This window comes from Psittacula echo, assembly GCF_963264785.1.
Source record: "Psittacula echo genome assembly, chromosome: 7".
NCBI classification, from domain to species: domain Eukaryota; kingdom Metazoa; phylum Chordata; class Aves; order Psittaciformes; family Psittacidae; genus Psittacula; species Psittacula echo.
Genome location: NC_137740.1, coordinates 28,614,588 through 28,632,723, shown reverse-complemented (window position 1 = coordinate 28,632,723; position 18,136 = coordinate 28,614,588). Strand labels below are relative to the sequence as shown.

Here is an 18,136-nt window from a genome sequence, read left to right as displayed (position 1 = left end):
AGTGTTGTAGAAGTGAAGCATGCAAGTATTTCACTCTACAAGGTGAAGCTTAAGCTTCTTGCCACTGCTCATCAACTCAGTTCTGACTTTCATTCTGACACACAAGTATCTTACACAAGTATAAAGTGTCCTTTGAAAAGTGTGCCTGGAATATAGAAATGGCTCACATATGAATAAAAACCAAGAATTGAATCTTAGAGGTTTCTGGTGATTAATCAATTTCTTAATTTTTTAGATTTTGGTGAAGCTGCTCTCCATAGTTTGGGATTCTTGGGAAAAAAGATCTGCTCCAAAGCATTGGTTATAACACTCAAATATCTCTGGTCACGTGAATCCTTGCAACTAATTATAGTCACTTGAAAGAAACCAGGTATATCATAAACACAGATTCAAAACCTTCCCTTTCCATTTCTTGGAATTAGCTTGTAATACAAAATGTAAGACACCTGCACTCCGCAGACAAAGATTCATGAGCAAGGCAACAGAATACGCCAGGGTGTAATCAGACAGGCAATCTGTATCCGTGAGAACATCAACCAGCCAGAAAATGAGCCCATCTTTGATCATTGCTGACTGCAGTGCACGCCTAGGATTAAAAAACCAAAACAAACAACAAACAAAACCCACAAAAATCAGACAACATAAATAGCTTTCAAATACATTTATAGCTAATATAAGCACATTAAAACTGTACTTCATCTACCTGCCATACACTAGCCTGCCAACAAAAAAAACACAACCCACAACTACCCATTTTGGTAGAATCATTAAACTAAGGAATTAACAAAGCCTAAACAAATTGAACATACAGATTCCCAAAGGTATAGAGGACTAAAACATTATTGTGTGGGTGCAGTTTTTTGTATTTCGCTTTTTTAAATGTGCTAACTGCTAAGGTCAGTTTCTACATTGTTTTGTAAGGCTTCTAAGTCCTAAATTTGCATTTTCAATTGTCTTAAAATTGGTAAAAAAAAGAAGTCAGTTATACACAACAGACCCATAAAACAAATTAATTACTGTTTCTGCTATAGGTAACCTAGCACTATAGCATTTTTATACTGTTTATTTGAAAAATGAGATTTTTTTTGCTTAAATCTATTTGCTCTTTTCTCTGAAGATTCTTAAATCACAGATTCTCTTAACTCCTGACTGCACCAAAAGGAGCATGACCAGCAGGTCAAAGGAGGTGGGTTTCCCCAGCATAAGAAGGACATGGAGCTGTTGGAGGAAGTCCAGAGGATTATAAGGGCCAAGTATCTGGAATGAATGATCTGTAAGATGAAAAGATTAACTGTTATTTTTTAAAAAGTAAAAAACTTTCGATTTTCAGTAGCTTAGTGCCTAGCCCCCAAAATTCAACTAACTTGTACTATTGACCACTGCTTTAACAGAAAAAAACAATTTTCTCTAAGATTGGGTTAGGATTTCAAGCAGTTGGATATGAAGATTTATTCTCTTTTATTACAAAGATGTATAACATATCATGTCAGGAAGCAGTGCAGAATATTACCCACAGCACATATAAATGTGCTTCATCTACACAATTTCAATGTGAGGCAAATCCAAAAGCAGCCCTCATTCCTCAACAAGCACAAACAAACAAACAAAAACCCCAATCCCTCCCAAACCCAACATAGTCTTAATTTAGACAAAACATGAATGAAAATAACAAGAACTAAACACATCCATCCACCTCCTTACATTTAGTTAACTATTCAGGGCTGAATATTCCTCCTAAGTATTGTGGAAACAGAGTTCCTAGATCGTATCTATTTGATAAATGAAAGCAACATCATGCCCTTGACTGCTTTTGCATGACATTTATTTTATGATGGGCATTTAAATTAGGCTTCTAATGCAAAAATAAGACAAAAGACAGCCCATGCATAGACAGTTCGAGGAAAGAGGATCAACAGGATGAAGATGAAATCCCTGAAAAATGTTTGCAGAAAGAATAATGAAAACCTTATGCTTTGGAATGTAATGCAACTCTTTTTTTCTATGTAGAATCTTCAGAACATTCTACATTAAGATTCTCACTTTGTTCAGCTAAGGAATACATATAAAGCACACAAGGCTATAGCAGGAGATGCAAATTTACTTGATCCTTGACAGGAAGTCAAGGTTAATTCAGTCAGCAAAATTATGTTCTCCCTAATAAGTGACTCTGCTTTCAACAGTCACCAGAGGTTCTGGTGATTGTTATAAGAAAATCAAGTGCTCTTCTTTCCTCCCTGAACAGAGCCTAGCTAGCCTGGATTTCCTCTCCAGCTGTCACCACTGTGTGCTGCACTTTCATCACCTGAGGCTGAATTTCTGCAGAGCCCCAAGAACATTCTCCCATGTAAGGGAGTCCTTGTCTTCAGCTTTCAGTCTCTCCTCCAGCATTTCCAGCAACGTTGGGTTCTGAGAAAGGTAGACACGACCTGGTGCAAAAAGTGATGAAAGAACAGATGCTATCAGCTTATGACAGAAAAGTTCCTTCTCCTTGGAAAAGTAAGCATATTGATCTCAGTTTCTTCTTGACAAACCACAATCTTGTGCCAAGACCCAAACAAACCTTCACAAATGAGTTGTCTAGCAGAGCAGTTGTATTTAATCTAGGTACCTGGGGCATCAGAAGCTCACACTGAATGCACTGCTCTTCTTTCAGTGCATGCTATCACAGTTTTGTACATTCTTGGAAAAGAAAAGATATGTCCAAATTGCTCAGGAAACTTAGGTGCCCTCCTGGTATTGACTGAAATGGCATTTCAGTTTCTGAGCAATAGTTAGCTCCTTAAGTAGCACCAAATCTCGGGCTAATTTGCGTCAGGCAGAGATATGAAGCTGCATACGTATGCAATCAAACAGTTAGCAGTGATGCACAAAATTTATTCAGGTGAGGACCAGGAAGATGAAAGAGCAGCTGCACTAACTATTGGTACACAGCCTGGTAGCAGCTCTGCCTACAGGACCTTTAATTAATGGGGAATTATCTTTTTTTTCTTTAACTCTCATGAAGAGACTGAGGACTATATCAAAAGCAGACCCTGGATAAGTTCCCACATAGACCACAAATCATCAAAAGAAGTCATAAATGCTGAACATACAGTGTCAAAATTAAAACTTTCCAGATACTGAAAAACTGCTTGTAACAAAAGACAGTGAATCCCTAGAAAAATGGTGCAAATAAGGCTCTAAATTTCCACATGCAGTGACACACACTTGTGAAGTACCTATAAGCCAGCGTTACATGATTTTTTTAAGCAAATCTTTACCTTCTGACAGTGAAGCAAAAGCATTGATGAGCCTTGCCATATACTGCCTGACTACCACACTTGTAGAATGTAATAATTTGAGGACGCTTCTCTGAAAAATGAAACAAGCATTAATAACAAAAGTCACCAAAGGAGGAAAAAACCCTAAGCAAGTCTTCTATGTTTTAAAAGCTTTCTTAAATTTTCACAACAATCTTTGTATACATATTGATACCTTAAATACTCTCAGTATGATTTAAAATTTCCCAGTTTCCTTTTTTATTGATAGGGGCTGAGAGAAAAATGCAAAATGAAGAAATAAGAAAATTATAGCTCCTCAGCTCAATCTATTCAAACATCATTGAGGTGTAGGAAGGGAATTAAAATGAACCAACACTGTAATCAGTTAAAGCTGATATCAAAAACGAGTATTTAGTCAGTGACAAGAAAAGTCAACAAACTCCTAATTTTACTCATGAACGTAAATTCAGTAATGTTACCTGAATGCTTTTGTTTGACTACTAAGAGTGTGGGAAAGCAGCTCAGCAACTTACCAAGAATACCCCGTTGCAAGCTATTTTTAATCTGTTTTACTGCAGGCATTACTTATACATAACTCCCCTCTTATAGAAATTCACAGGGAGAAAACCAGATCATTCATTAAATAATCCTTTAAGTAATAGTACAAGTGACTGTTGCAATGACAATGGAGGCTACAACATAACAAGCAGGCCCATTGCTGCCAACAACTGAAGAATTCAACCATGAACAAAATTCATTATTACAAGAGAAAAAAAGCCACACTTTTGCTAGCAATAGCATTGGTTTATCAGTGCCTGAAACAACCTTTCAAAATCAACAGGCCAGCAATTCCCCTTCCTAAAGAAAGGTAACAATCCAGTCTAAATTCATGGAAATACTGCTGAACATGTTATTACAAGTGCATAATCAGATATTCTATAGAGGCATTGAGACTGAAGTCCTAATTTAGTTCTTATCCTAGATCAGTGAAATGGATTGAGTGCATTATCTAACAATACATAATCACTCAAAAACAGACATAGCATCTGATAAGCAAGAGCTAACTCCTAAATAAGGACCTGGGTAGGCATCTGCTCAACCCACAGACTTTAAGCAGCAGGAGAGGTAACAAATTTCTGCTTGTCTGTAAGAACTGTGTCTACATTGAGAGCTCTTGTAACGCAAAGCTTTGTCCATCAACCTTGAAAGGCTGAGATGCTGAAGTTAAAAGTATCACATGATTTTGGCACTTTTTTTAATCCCCTTCCCCCTTCCAGAGGGTGATAAAATTTTCTGTTCAGTTCATAGAAACAAATGAGCAGTATCACACAGGAGTTGGAAGAAAACCCTTTCCAGCTGACCTGACAGTTGCTGTGGCAATCTAGGAGGTCATTACTGATGTATGCTTGCAAGACAGTGTCTCTCTGTTCTCCAGGATACGATTTTGTCAAGCGCTAAAATAAATAACAACATAAATAAGCCAGTCAAATAAATGGTAACGTGAATGATGACCACTGAAGATTTTAAATGTGATGATACCCCATACCTGAGAAACCTCTTCTCATGGGGAGAAGGAATTCAACCTCAATGACCTAAGAGACAAAGAGATGAACTGACCTGACCTCAGCTCAGTGATCCATTAAAAAACTGTTATGTGGGAGCTGTCACCACTGTGACAGGAAGGATACAGCATTACTTCCCATAAATTTAAAAAGCCCCTCTAACAGCTACAGATGTGGTGCTTTTCTAAAACACATGAGACAGGGTACTGGGGAAGAAGAATCATTGCTCTAGACCCAATGGATGTATTTTTAGTGAAAAACTGAAGCTTGATCACAATTCCTCTATTGCAGTCTTTCATGTCTGTCATTTTGAACCCATGAGCTTCCTTTTCAGCAGAAAAACGTAACTTCCTGTTGTCACCTTTATTTTTTCTGAAACATCATTACATGATCCAAGTCAATCAAAAGGCAGGATCTTGTAGAATATCTTGATTATAAAGGAAAACTGGTGATTAGAGTCAAGTATTTCTTAGATATAGCAATATTTATATAAACCTAAACCAGGGCAATACATGTTAAAAAGGAGCTGCCTAAAACAACTAAAATTTCTTTGAAAACACATCAGAAATTACTTTCACCGAAGATCCCAGAAATTCCCATCTGGCTTTCCTTGAATGAGGATGACACAGATACAAGTAGATACCTACTGCCTGGGTTTTCTTCATCATCTCAAGAACCTTAGCAAGCTTCACTGACAAAGAGACAAGTTGCCTATGATGACAATCATCTTGCTTGCAAAACAGATTTCAATTCTGGATTCCTACAGAAAGGACCTATTTCTTTTCTACAGAAGCCTTCTCCCTTACCCAGCGCAGAGCCTGCAGTAAGAAGGCCTTGAGACGATCATTCCCTGTAATCAAATCTTTCTTCACCTTCTCATAATCCAAAGAGGGCAACAAAGGCACATCCTGCATTCTCCTACAATGCAACACGGAAAGACATTCATCAACACTCTCTCCTTATTCAGTACAGCTGATGTTACTGAGGTGAGAAGAGCCAAAACAGGAAGTCTGCTTCAGGAAAAGAGCTTTCACATTTTTACACCTTTGTTCCTTTTATTACCATTACCACTTTGGAACAACAGACTTTTTAAAACTTGGACTTATTTTTTCACCATGCATGCAGCTTATTTACTGTCATAACTTGCAGACACCAAACGCTGACAATTGATGATCTGAGCTTTTTCGCAGCACAAAACAGTACAATAACATTTTTTTCCTTCTCTCTGCAGACCACAAGGGCATGAGGGCAGCTGCTTATGGCTGTTAGTGTAGTTATAAACAGACACAGTAACAGGCTGCATCTACAACTTCACCTCTAAGCCCTCAAGCACACAGAAATGTCTTCTCCAAGGCAAAGGAGGGAGGCTGAATAGATTTTTTACAGGTTGAACTATGCTGGCTTAACATAAGACTTAACACAGGACCTATTTCCATTCACCAGTACTATCTTGCTATTTTGAGTTTTTACACTGTAATAGAAGTTTCCCTAAACAAAACTGTTTCCAGTAAATGCTTTAATTTTAGTATTTATATACCACTAAAAAATTTTTACTCCTAGCTTCCTGTCCTACAACTTCTAAAAGCAAATTTTGTGTTATATGTGTAATTGTCCCTTTAATTATCTTGTAAACAATAAAAGCACCAAAACAGCATATAAAAAATTTAGTAAAACCTTTAGCTCAGATATACCATCTCTATTCAATCTTATAAGTCAAAATGTATTAAGTTACAAAAAAATTAAACTAGAAGTAACCCAAAATCCACATTACCAATTCCCCCTTTTCCTGGATTTGTGGATTTGCAAACCAATAACAACAACAGGACTGTAATGTGTAGAAACATTAAAGAAAACACAGCAACCAACTCACAGATGTGGAGTGGCAGATTTGCTGGATTAGCAACATCCTGCTGAAATTAGGACATTACTGAACCTGCTCTACAGAAGAATACAGACCACATATTTGCATTTACTGTTCACTGAGATCAGAGGAAGCACACAGAGGTGAGTGGTTCCCATTTGCAGACAACTGGCAGTGCACTTCAGTTTACAAACAACTCCTCCTCTTCTCTATAGATATAAATGAAGCTCAGCAATAAATACTTACACAGGGGCTATAGATGCTCTTAACATAGTGGAAGCCTGGATCAGAAAAAGAAATAAAAAGGAAACAGTAACAGATTAGTCCAAATTTCACACCGGCAGTGTTACTAATGAACTTCATGCAGAGAATTCTTTCACTGAGGTTCTGCAGTTCTTTTTCTATAAAACTCATTTTGCAAAATAGAAACACAGCTGAAGAAAGAGAGGACTTCAGTGTTTATCTTTCTTTCTCTTACAGGTAAATACCACTTTTGCTATGATCTGGCTATGTTATCTTCACTGTCGTACTCTAAAAATTACCTACACTTGAAGGATTAAAAAAAAAAAGTAAAAGGAAAAAAGCGAGTAGGAACTACCACCTGAAGCCCACTGAGTAAACTGAGGAAGGTGAAGCACTTGTTAAACACATTTATTGACTTCAAAAATGTTCATACCTTAAAGTTTCAGTGATTTCACTGGAGACCTATTACTGCATCCAAATTTGCTATAATTCTTTGTTTCAACACTAATGTTATCAGAGTACCTGTTACTACTAATATATACCCCATATATAAATATTAATATGTAGAGAAAATATTATATATTTTCGTATGGATAAAACCAATACAGAATAGCATACTATTTCTCAGTGGTTCTGCCTAGGATAAGTTCAATGTAAGCCTGGATATTTCCTTTCTGATGCAGTGTGACACAGAGCATATGCAGGTATCACTGCTGAATAAACCAAAATTTAAGAATATCACACCATATAAAAGTTCCATATAAAAGTTGTCTGATTCAGTAACATTCTTTTTCTAGAGCTAATTGTAGGTGAGCCAAGAAGCAGCAATACTGGCACAAGAGTGCTTCATATCATATTTGCAAAATATTCAGTGTCATCTCTTTGTGTTGATATTCCTACTCACCTTCTAAAAAATCTCTCATTACCACTTACGCCTTTAAAACTGGTCTTCTCTTCTAACTTAGCCTCTTTCAGTGGGAGCTATATAATCGATGTCTATTGTCAGATTTAAAACTGAGAGATTTAGGAGACAAAAAGCATGAAATACCATAGAGAATATTGAATTACACCAGCTGACATATTCTTGAACACGCTACCTCATGGGTATCCTTTGTAACACAAGGAACTGCTCTCTTAGATGTGAAACAAGCTTATACACACATTGGAAAGCATATTATGTTTAAGTCAATGAATTACTTGTACACAATAGACAACAGGTCATACACACCAAAATCAACCTGTCTTGACAGCAGTTCTCAAACCATAGTTTATTTTACATAATAGAAATGCCTTTCAAAGTATCATACCTAAACTGCTTTCCCCTTATTTACTTGTATTAATTTTCCTTAGCCTTTTTGATGAATATAAAAAGTTAAAGTTTTAATAAGTTTAAGCAAACTGCTTTCCCAGTCAAAACCTTTCATCTTGTACTGGAGTGCCTTCCTCAGCACCCTTCTTCATTAAAGGAAATAGGAAGAAAGCGACTAAAGTCCATTAATGCAAAAGAGAGAGCCCTTTTAGATGAGAAGGTGAGACAAAGAACAGTACTGAGAAAATAAATAGGCAGGTCACTAAGAGTAAACAGATGTATATAAAAGCTCTCTGCTTCTCAACAAAGTCCTTTTTATCCACCACTTCTTTGCTGCCTTGCAAAGAAAAACATGGTCCAACTAAAATGAACTAAAAGATATATAATTAGTAGATATTTAGTAGATCTATAATTAGTACATGGATCACCCTTCCACACAAAACTTTTGGGCAAGTGTAAGAGTTCACAAGATCTTACAAATTTCAAACTACAGAAACTTCAATTAGAAAAACTTTTTTTTAAATTCAGATTTAAAAAAAAAGTATCGGATCAAGCAGGACAAAGTCCTATTAATTTCCAAGTTACTTTGTAAGTTGGCAGATGAAGCATAGCAAACCATTTAGTACTGTTTGGCTCTGTGGTCTACCTGCACCGAAAAGGCACCACAGTGAGGCAGACCCTACACCAGAGTTCTGAGGGCAGGACTACCAACAGAAAGAGCCTTCTTGTCCAGCATTTTTTCCTGATTGGACCCAAGTTTATCAGTCTAGAACCTGCACAGGGAGAAGGAAGCACTCTCAGGCTTTTGGCGTTTCTGAGAAAACAACAAGGAAACACTTCGTATTATGTCAGAGTCAATGAGGCAAAACAGAAATGGGATCATTTTTTCAGGGTTAGTTTATCTTTCACTGCACTTTCATTTCTGAATCTGATTGACTATGGGCAGCATCACTGATAAGCAGAAAGAATGCAACCACATTACAGGCAGAGATTTCGTTTCTTCATTTTTATGGTTGCAATTAGTCATTAGTAGCTAATCTGTATCCATCTAGTATGGCATACTGAGTGAGACATCAGTTTGGGTCTCAGGAGATCTGCTTCTAGGCCTGATCCAGCTATCGACTGCAGACAGAATTGAAACATGTCATGTCACATCTTTGGGACTCAACTTTTCTCATCTGGAAAGCAAACAGAGGCATAAATTTCTTGAATAAGCTGGGGTTTGAGGTCTACCAATGAACGGCAGTATGCAAAAGCTAAAAATTATTATTTTGCAATCAAAAAATCAAACGCTTATGGCACAACCACCGCACACAGAAAACCAACATATTTAACATTTGATCATGGCAATATGATACAGCAAAACAAGCTAACAGTAGCTGATACAGTATAGTAACAACTCTGGTTCAAATATTTTCCTGTTTTGGAATTTATCTAGGCCTCTATTTTAAGAATTCTATGAGAATAAGAGTTGCAGTAAAATATTGCTAGAGAATTGTATCTCTGAGGTTTTTTGTTGGTTTGGTTTGGTTTTTTTTTAACACAATCCAGCAGCTCTCCTGTGTCTTGTAGGGCTACAATTTCAGGGCCTGCACTACTGTGGGTCAGTCAGCTGAGGCACCCCTGTGAAGCACACAGCCATGCAGCATGCTGAGAGACACCCTCCATCTGTTGCTAAATGGGTCTGAAAAGACTTTCCATCAGTTTAATTTTCAAACAAGTGATCAAAGCGCAGTACCACCAGGTGCTGATCATTCAATTCAACACCCAGGCTACCTCTCACCATAAACTCTCAACTCTTCATCTTTTTATTCTTGTTTTTAAAGAGGGAAGACATGTGGCACTCCAGACCCTCAGAGTCCTGCTACCATGCCAGTCTTTCTCCTCCTCATACCACGGCCTTTTCAGCTCTTGCTCCTAGAGTACTGCCAGTCTGGCTGGCACCACCTCTGCACCTATTCCTTTGCTGCTTTTACCACCTCCTGCAGCAGTATCAAGGGGTGCCCATTCCAGCTCAGAGCTTGAGCCAATACCCCCAAAAGGCTGTAACAGTTAGTACTGAGCCCCATGCGTAATTTTTAATTCTGGCATATTTTACAGTTGGAAGCAGCAGTCTCAGCAATAGGAAACACTGTGTTATGGAAGGGAGTGGAAATTAAGCCTGGGTAATACAACCCATATTTTGCTGAAAAGTTCATTGCTTCCTTCACATTAACATTTCTAATTAGAACACCAAAATACAGACCCAACCAAACATTTCATTTTATCTTGGTTTGATACTCTTATTCCTTAAGCAGGGTGCTCTTCTCCACCTCACAAAGTGCCTTGCCCCACACAAGCATGAAAGAGTAAATGCGCATTATGGATTCTACTAACAGGCAGCCCACCAAAGCAAATACACTGGCCTCAACACCTCCTTTGACATTTCACTAGGTAGTATCTGTTTGTTTGTTTCTGTTTCTCCTCTTTGCTATGGAACTGAGATGTCCTAATCTCAGGTTATTTACAGAGTTAAATATCTTTACAGAACCTAACTCCCAAAAGCTGTGTTAAGCTCTAGTTCTTGACTTGCGCATTAGCTTTAACAAAAGGAAAACCACGCCTTAAATATAGCTGAGTGCTACAAGTCAGCTTTAGGACTTACTTACATCAGCACACCTCATTTAAGATATATATAATATAATTTAAGATATATAAGATATAATTTAATAATAATATCATTTAAGATATATATAATCAAGCCAGTGGAAAAACATCATTGTCTTCACCACTATCTTTGTATACAGAAGATCCAAAGCCAAGCTTCCACACCCATTACTTCTGGTGAGACTGACAGCTGAACCAATATTCACCCCTCTCACACATTTCTACCACAGAAGGCAAAAGCAAGAGATTCTCAGGAACAAAAACCTGCCCTATCACCAAATTAGTAACAAAACTCTTAAAGTTCTTCGCAAAACTTTAGCTATATGCTTTTATGAATGGACTTCTATGTTGCAGATACACATAAAAAGATGAAGCCTTTGAAATTATTTTTAGGAACAAAGGGATACATTTAACTGATGAAAAGGTTAATATTGAAGTCTGGAAGTGGGCAGAACAGAGCTCATTTGGGCCTTCTGGGTTTTTTTTGACCATCATAGACCTGTTCTCTTTCCTGGTGTTCACTCTCAAACCTAAGTGCTGAACTCTGGTAACTTCTTGTTCCTGTGGCAATAATGCAAAAACTCCATGTGTACTGTGCTTTTCAGAAAGTATTTGGATGCTGGAAATTTGGGACTTAAACAGCTGCATTCAAACAATTGGATAAGAGAAAGTAAAACCATCAGCACTGTGCATTCACAGCCCTCAAAGCTCTCTATAGAAAGTAAATTCTTCACATTCTTATAAGGATAGTAGAAACATTACGATCTTCATCTCCAGGTGATGAATCCAAGCCCACAGGCTGAAGGCAGTCAAAGGCACTGCTGATAGGCAACTTCCTTATTGCACATCCATCACATCAACTACCAGACTGATGCCTCAATCAGCCAAGTTTACATAGCTCCTCTTTACTGCCAGATTTCTTAGACTAAAAAGAATTTATTTCCTTAGCATTTTCTCCCAAGCCTTTTCCCTGATCTTACCTTTCCTGGAACACATTAAATATTAATTCAATGTTTTGAGTAACAGGATTCCTTAAATTGCCAGGGAATGAAAGAGTGTGAAAAACATGGGGTATACATGACTCATCTGCAATAGATGACTCCCAGCATTCACAGACTTAATCTTGAACAGAATACTTTTCATGCAAAGCCCATGTTCAGACAGAATTGTTTGTTATAATTGAAACACATGCAGAAATTAGGTATATTAAGGAAAGGAAGACAGACAAACACAAGAAAACAACAGCCCAGGCATAGCTCATTCTGGTAGGATCATGAGGTATGACTTATGTTTCTGTTGGTTCTTGCCAAAGCCAAACCAGGTGCCATATTAAGTCCAGTAATTCTGTCACAATGCAGATTAGCCACAGATGGCAGCCCTTCATTTTTGAATGAAGCCAGGCATGAATACGAACAGCGTAGAATAAAACAAAGAAGTTCAAAGGGAATAAAAATAAAAACAATATTTATAAAATAAAACAGATGCATTTCATGTGTAAGCCAAAACCACAACTGATTTTATCAAATACTGTAGCCCGGTATCCAAACCAACTCCACTTTGCTACTTAATGTATATATTCATAATATGCTGAATAAAGCTGAAAGCCAGATTCTGTCCTCAGTTACCAGTCTGAAAATGTACTATAAAAATCCAGTGTAAATTCAATGCAGATTCAGAAGTAATAATCAAAGATACATGATGAATATGTGAAGAATAAAACCAGAGTTTGAGCAAATTTGTACATATCATTAGAACTCAAATTTCTGCTGAGCTCATTTGTTATATCTAATGATAAGGCTGCTACATGTGGCCTATGATGGATTAGGCTCTGAGCTTGTGTAAGCTGGCAGGCCTATGCAAACTTATTTCATAAGATCTGCAAACGTTTTTAAACTTTTTTACTTACACTTCGGATACGCTGTTATGAAAACTTCCCACTTGCCATATAAAACAGATTTATGTACAGATTTCTGTACACAGAAAGAGTCACAATAATACTATGTGATCATGTAATGACAAGAAAAACTGTCAGAAAAAAGTATAAAGTACCATATATAAATAGTGAAGGGTGGCTGAAGGCTATCTGTCTTCAAGAAATACCACAGAATTAGAGTCAGTTAGCTTTACAGAAACTTTATAAACTCTGTGCTGTAAGTTGCTACATTTTACATCATATAAAGTTACATTTAAGTAAGGCTACCTGTATAAGTAAAAAACTTTCCTTCAGCAAGGACAATTTAATAAACAATTTGCATCTGTAATAAACTTTTCTGTATCTCAAAACAGACCATTATTAAAGGTAACAAAATGCTAAATGTCAAGCAAAAGGCATCTGTTACGAACATTCACAACATCAAATGGAATGGATTGATTGATACAGGTGATATTTTTAACATAGGTGAATAGGGTTAGTGTTCCCTACATAAAGATAAAAAGGAATAGCCCATTGCATTAAATAATTCTGGAAACATTTCTCGAAACAAATGTTGTTGTAAGCAGGATGTTGTGTGCCCACAGGGATCACTTAATTCAAGATGACAAATAAATTTGAAAAAGAGTAGCTGTTCTTGAAAGATTAAATCTTGTTTTAACCAAAGAAAGAGACAAAAAAATATAAATATAGATTATTTTGAGTAGAATACTCACTGACATTTTTCAGAATTGGTGTCAATCACCTTTATGAATTGACTACATACTGAATTACTTAGAAGTAGACTCATTTCCTCTCTTTGCAAAGAATGCACTGACTATGGACAAAATTAGATACTTATGGTGTACTTGTAATATTGCCAGAGTACAAACTCCCATCTGGGTTACAGAAGTCACAGGCCATACACAGAATCCCATTTTGCTTGTCCAGTTTTCAATGGAGGAAGATAGATTTTTAATTCTATAAAAAGGTTTCATAATCTTTACTACAAAAGTTTCACTTTAGAAATTAAAAATGCAAACATGCAAAACATGACACATCTCTCAAGAGCACAACTCAATTTGCTCTATTATGCTAAGCAATGATGTTTATTTGCTTTGTCAAAGGTGTTGTGGGATCAGCTAGTGTTGGGCATATTTCAGAGACTGTACGCTATAGACCCTGATGTTCACATGGAAGAAACAATTGCTTTCTGCATGCTATAAGCAGTTGTGTTTCATGTAGAAGTTGTAAACAAAGCTACTCTTTTGTTGACATGCTGTGTTACGTGTATTATGAAGCAGTAAGGTTACTCAGAAGTTCTATTCTGCTCATGCAGAAATTCCAAGCCTTCCACATTTTCTGGCTCTTCATAAACCATACAATTAATATCATGACAAGTTAAAATGCACAGAAAATTGTTACACATTGTGAAATGAGGAGAAATATAGACTGTGATAGACTGAGCAGGCATGTGAAAGGATTTAAAGATATAGACACTTACATATCCGTCATCACAAGGGCTCATAGAGTAATATCCCTTTACGGGCAAACAGGCACACATTAAAATAAAGAAGATTAAAAAAAATAAGTTAACAGAAATTAATCACAGAGAAATACACAGTTCTTAAAAATAATAATCTAACAACTCAAAATTAGCTAAAAATTAACAAACTATTAGCTTTGAAAACTATAAGCATCATTTCCCAACCCACGTAACTGTATGTTTTCAGACTGAAATCAGTGCCTCTCTCATGATATATTTACATTATAAGTTCTCCTTTCAACACCTCACAAACATACCTAGTCTGCACAATATTCCATTATAACTGTCAGCTAGAATAGCTACATACAAGGCACTGACACGTTTATGTGAATATATGACTTCTACTGTTCACTACACTGACACAGCTAAGACAGAGATCATAGAATATGATTCCAACAAACAGATCAATCAGAAGACCTCAGCTTCTGAGCAAGCAGCTGCAAGTATTCTCCATAACTGTGTTGACTGGGAGTTTCTCACCAGTACATAATGAAAGCTGAGACAATTTAAGGTGTTTCAGCAATGTTAACAATTCCTGGTCCTGAAAGGCTCCAAGGATAAGAGAAAAAAGAGCCTGAAAGGCTCCAAAAAAGTCTCTGGAAGGAAACCTAAGATTTAGTTACTAAAATAAAAAATTGTGGTAATTCATGATTTGAAGAGTTTAGTACAAAATATGCTATGTTCTCTTTAATTAGACTAAAATATTTAACTTAGAAAGCTTTGTATCTAAATAAAAGTGCACAGTTCAACACAATGGAATAAGACCAACTTTAATTATTCTGCTTTTAATATTTTTGTGCAAACCTGCCAATACTTACTTCAGAGGCATATAAACACTTAAACACTGTGAAGAGCAGGTTTCTCTTTAACAGACATATACAGCTTTATACAGAAGGTATAAGAAACTTGAGACTCTTTACTGTGAGGAGAAAATAAAGTTGTTTCTATTCTTTAACCAGTTTTAAAAATCTGATATTATTATTTCTACTACAATCACATTCAGAATTCCCTGATGTTAATGAGTATTTTAACTTTCACAGTGCTATAAACGCACATAGACAGTTCTTGTCAAAGTAATTTTAAGATTAAAAAGAACAACATCAATAGAGAGCAATAAGTGAGCAAAAGAAACCAGTATCATGATGAGAGGTCATTTCAACACACGCATGACCTGAGCCACTGAAAATGTACATAGGCATCGAGACAAAAATGACATTAAAGGAAAGTTTTAACATTACAAGAAACCAGATGGACCAGATGACCTGCAAGGTCCCTTTTAAGCTGGGCTGTTCTATGATTTGACAACATTAAGAGGATGTTTGTGGAAACCACTACTGATGGCAACACTACCTTTAGAGATGAGGAATTTATGCAACTTGTGCAAAAAACATCATATACCACAGCAGCAGAAGAAAAAAGTGCTTCTGTTTGTTTACATAAACAGGTAGGTTTGTTTCTTCCCATGGACAGGGATGGAGAAGACCGATACATTTCATCCTAAGAAATGTTTACTTAGGGTAAATGCTGTTTGCTGGATATTATTTTTAAATGAAAGAGCACACATCCAGATGACACTTGGTGAATCCACTCTGAATGGTTCAGAGAGATAAAAAAACAAACAAAAAAACTTGTTACCCTTCCTCCTGGGTTTCATGTGGCCTCCTGGTGTAGAAAACACTTTCACAAGTGAAAAATAGAATATTTGCCAACTATTACAGTTTGATGGCATGTTCACATCTGCAGTAAAAGGCAAGTTTGAGTAAAAAAAGCACAGAGCACAAGAGAAGCGGGGGGGGGGGGGGGGGGAAGAGACCATGCCAGCCTCTCCAGGTATCCCAGAACATTTAAAAGATTTTTAAAATTCCTGCTTGTTCACAGTTTGTAAATGACAGCTTGTCCTGGGTTCAGCAGCAGCAGTCACTTTTTCTCCTTCTTAGTAGCTGGTGCAGTGCTGTGGTTTTGACTTTCAGCCTGGGAATAGTACTGATAAAACTGATGTTTTCAGTTACTGGTCAGAATGTTTACTCTGACCAAGGACTTTGTGAGTCTCATGCTCTGCCAGGGAGGGGGGAAGCCGGGAGGAAGCAGGGACAGGACACCTGACCCAAACTAGCCAAAGAGGTATTCCATACCACAGCACGTCATGCCCGGGGAGGTAACTGGGAGTTACCCGGAAGGGCACATGCTGCTCAGTCGGACTCATTTTCGGTGGGTGGTATCATATTCTCTTCCCTTGTTATTTCCCTTATCATTATTATTATTGGTGGCAGCAGCAGTGATTTGTGTTATACCTTAGTTACTGGACTGTTTTTATCTCAACCCGTGGGAGTTATATTCTTTCGATTCTCCTCTCCATCCCTCCGGGGGGTGGGGGAGTAGAAACTGCGTGGCTGACCTGCCGACTGGCTTAAACCATGACACAGCTTCACTTTATAGAAGAGCTTCTGTCCAGTGACAGAACTTAAGGGGGAAAAAAAAAATAAAAAATGATTGCACTTCAAAGCTTCAGGAATTGTGCCAAAAAAAGACCTAAAACTTGCAAGGGACATTAATGCACTTAATTGTAGCTACAGGTAAATATAATCAGACTGAATAGTAGTAACAACATAATGGACATTTATTCAATTACACAGGAACAATATATGCAAACTACTATACAGCTTTCTAGTCAGAGAAAGATTCTCCAGTGGTTAACACACATCTTGGCTATTGTCAGAAACTGCACACCTGAAGAAGCAGTTCCTGTTTTCCCTTTAATCCAAAGTTTAGAGACTCTTACTAGATTATGCCTAATGCAAAGAAATTCCAGGAAGGTGTATATCTTACTCGAGTTAGAAAAATCTATTTGTGGGTTTTCGACTTGAGCCTATGCTACTTTTGATGGGGAGTGAATGTACAACACTTCAGTGATAAAAATCCAGAATCCTCTTGGCTTCACAATGTGCATTAAACATAAAATTGCAGGCATCAAAAAACTACAACCAGTGCTTCTTACCCACCAGACAAATCACTGTTAGAAATAAAGACAACATACACACAGAAAGAAACTAAACCCCCTAAGTTACCTCAAGATATTAAAGATGTAAAGGACTATGACAGATCACTGTATTTAAAAATATTCAAATTTACCATTACCCACCATCAGTTCCCTGTCTAAATGAACATTAGAAAGTCAGGAATCTGATTAAATCCTCAAATGAATGTTTCCTCAGCTTGTCAGAGCTGGTATTCTCACCTCCTATTCTTGGATCCAGACCTTTTGCTCTAACAGTTCTCTCAGGTTTCTCATCTCCCAGTTTAGGACCACACATGTCAAATTAAAAGATGGAAGACAGCAATAACATTTAATTGGACATAGGAAAAAAGCCGTATGGTAAAACACGTCTTTAGAGAAGCCTTGGAAACATCTCCCAACTGTAACACAGTAGTGTAGCCTCTCTCCCACTACATGCAGCAGATGCATCCTGTTAATGGATTGTAGATCAAGCTCACAAGCTGACCCAGGAGGTTAGAGAGCTGCCAAGAGGCATGAAGTTATTCTGCAAAAGGAGGAGATCCAAGCCATCTTACAAGAGAGCACAAAACAACAGCCAAAACCAGAAGCCCATGCTAAGTCAGATTTTGTGGGTATGATTACACAGGGAAAGTCTCTTGGTTAAAAGACGTCAATGCCACAGGTGTTAAAGCCAGTTTGGTAAGAAAGACTTGTTCTGGGATTTATTGCCTCAATACAAATTTATTCCAGTATGAAAGGACAGGCCTTCAGCTGTGGAGCAGCAAACCAGGAAGCTGATGTTTGT

The 18,136-nt window shown here is 37.2% G+C and overlaps 1 protein-coding gene across 1 annotated transcript in view; it reads right to left on the bottom strand.

Moving 5' to 3' along the window:
* The window catches only part of ARMC9 (armadillo repeat containing 9), a gene marked incomplete at its 5' end in the record, with an annotated part of 69,553 nt that overhangs the window by 28,741 nt on the left and 22,676 nt on the right, over window positions 1-18,136 (bottom strand). The window contains 7 exons of the mRNA XM_080623996.1: window positions 447-586; window positions 2,303-2,426; window positions 3,261-3,351; window positions 4,622-4,714; window positions 5,629-5,740; window positions 6,930-6,964; window positions 14,295-14,330. Of these exons, the coding sequence (XP_080480122.1) occupies window positions 447-586; window positions 2,303-2,426; window positions 3,261-3,351; window positions 4,622-4,714; window positions 5,629-5,740; window positions 6,930-6,964; window positions 14,295-14,330 (631 nt within the window). The remainder of the gene's footprint in view (window positions 1-446; window positions 587-2,302; window positions 2,427-3,260; window positions 3,352-4,621; window positions 4,715-5,628; window positions 5,741-6,929; window positions 6,965-14,294; window positions 14,331-18,136) is intronic.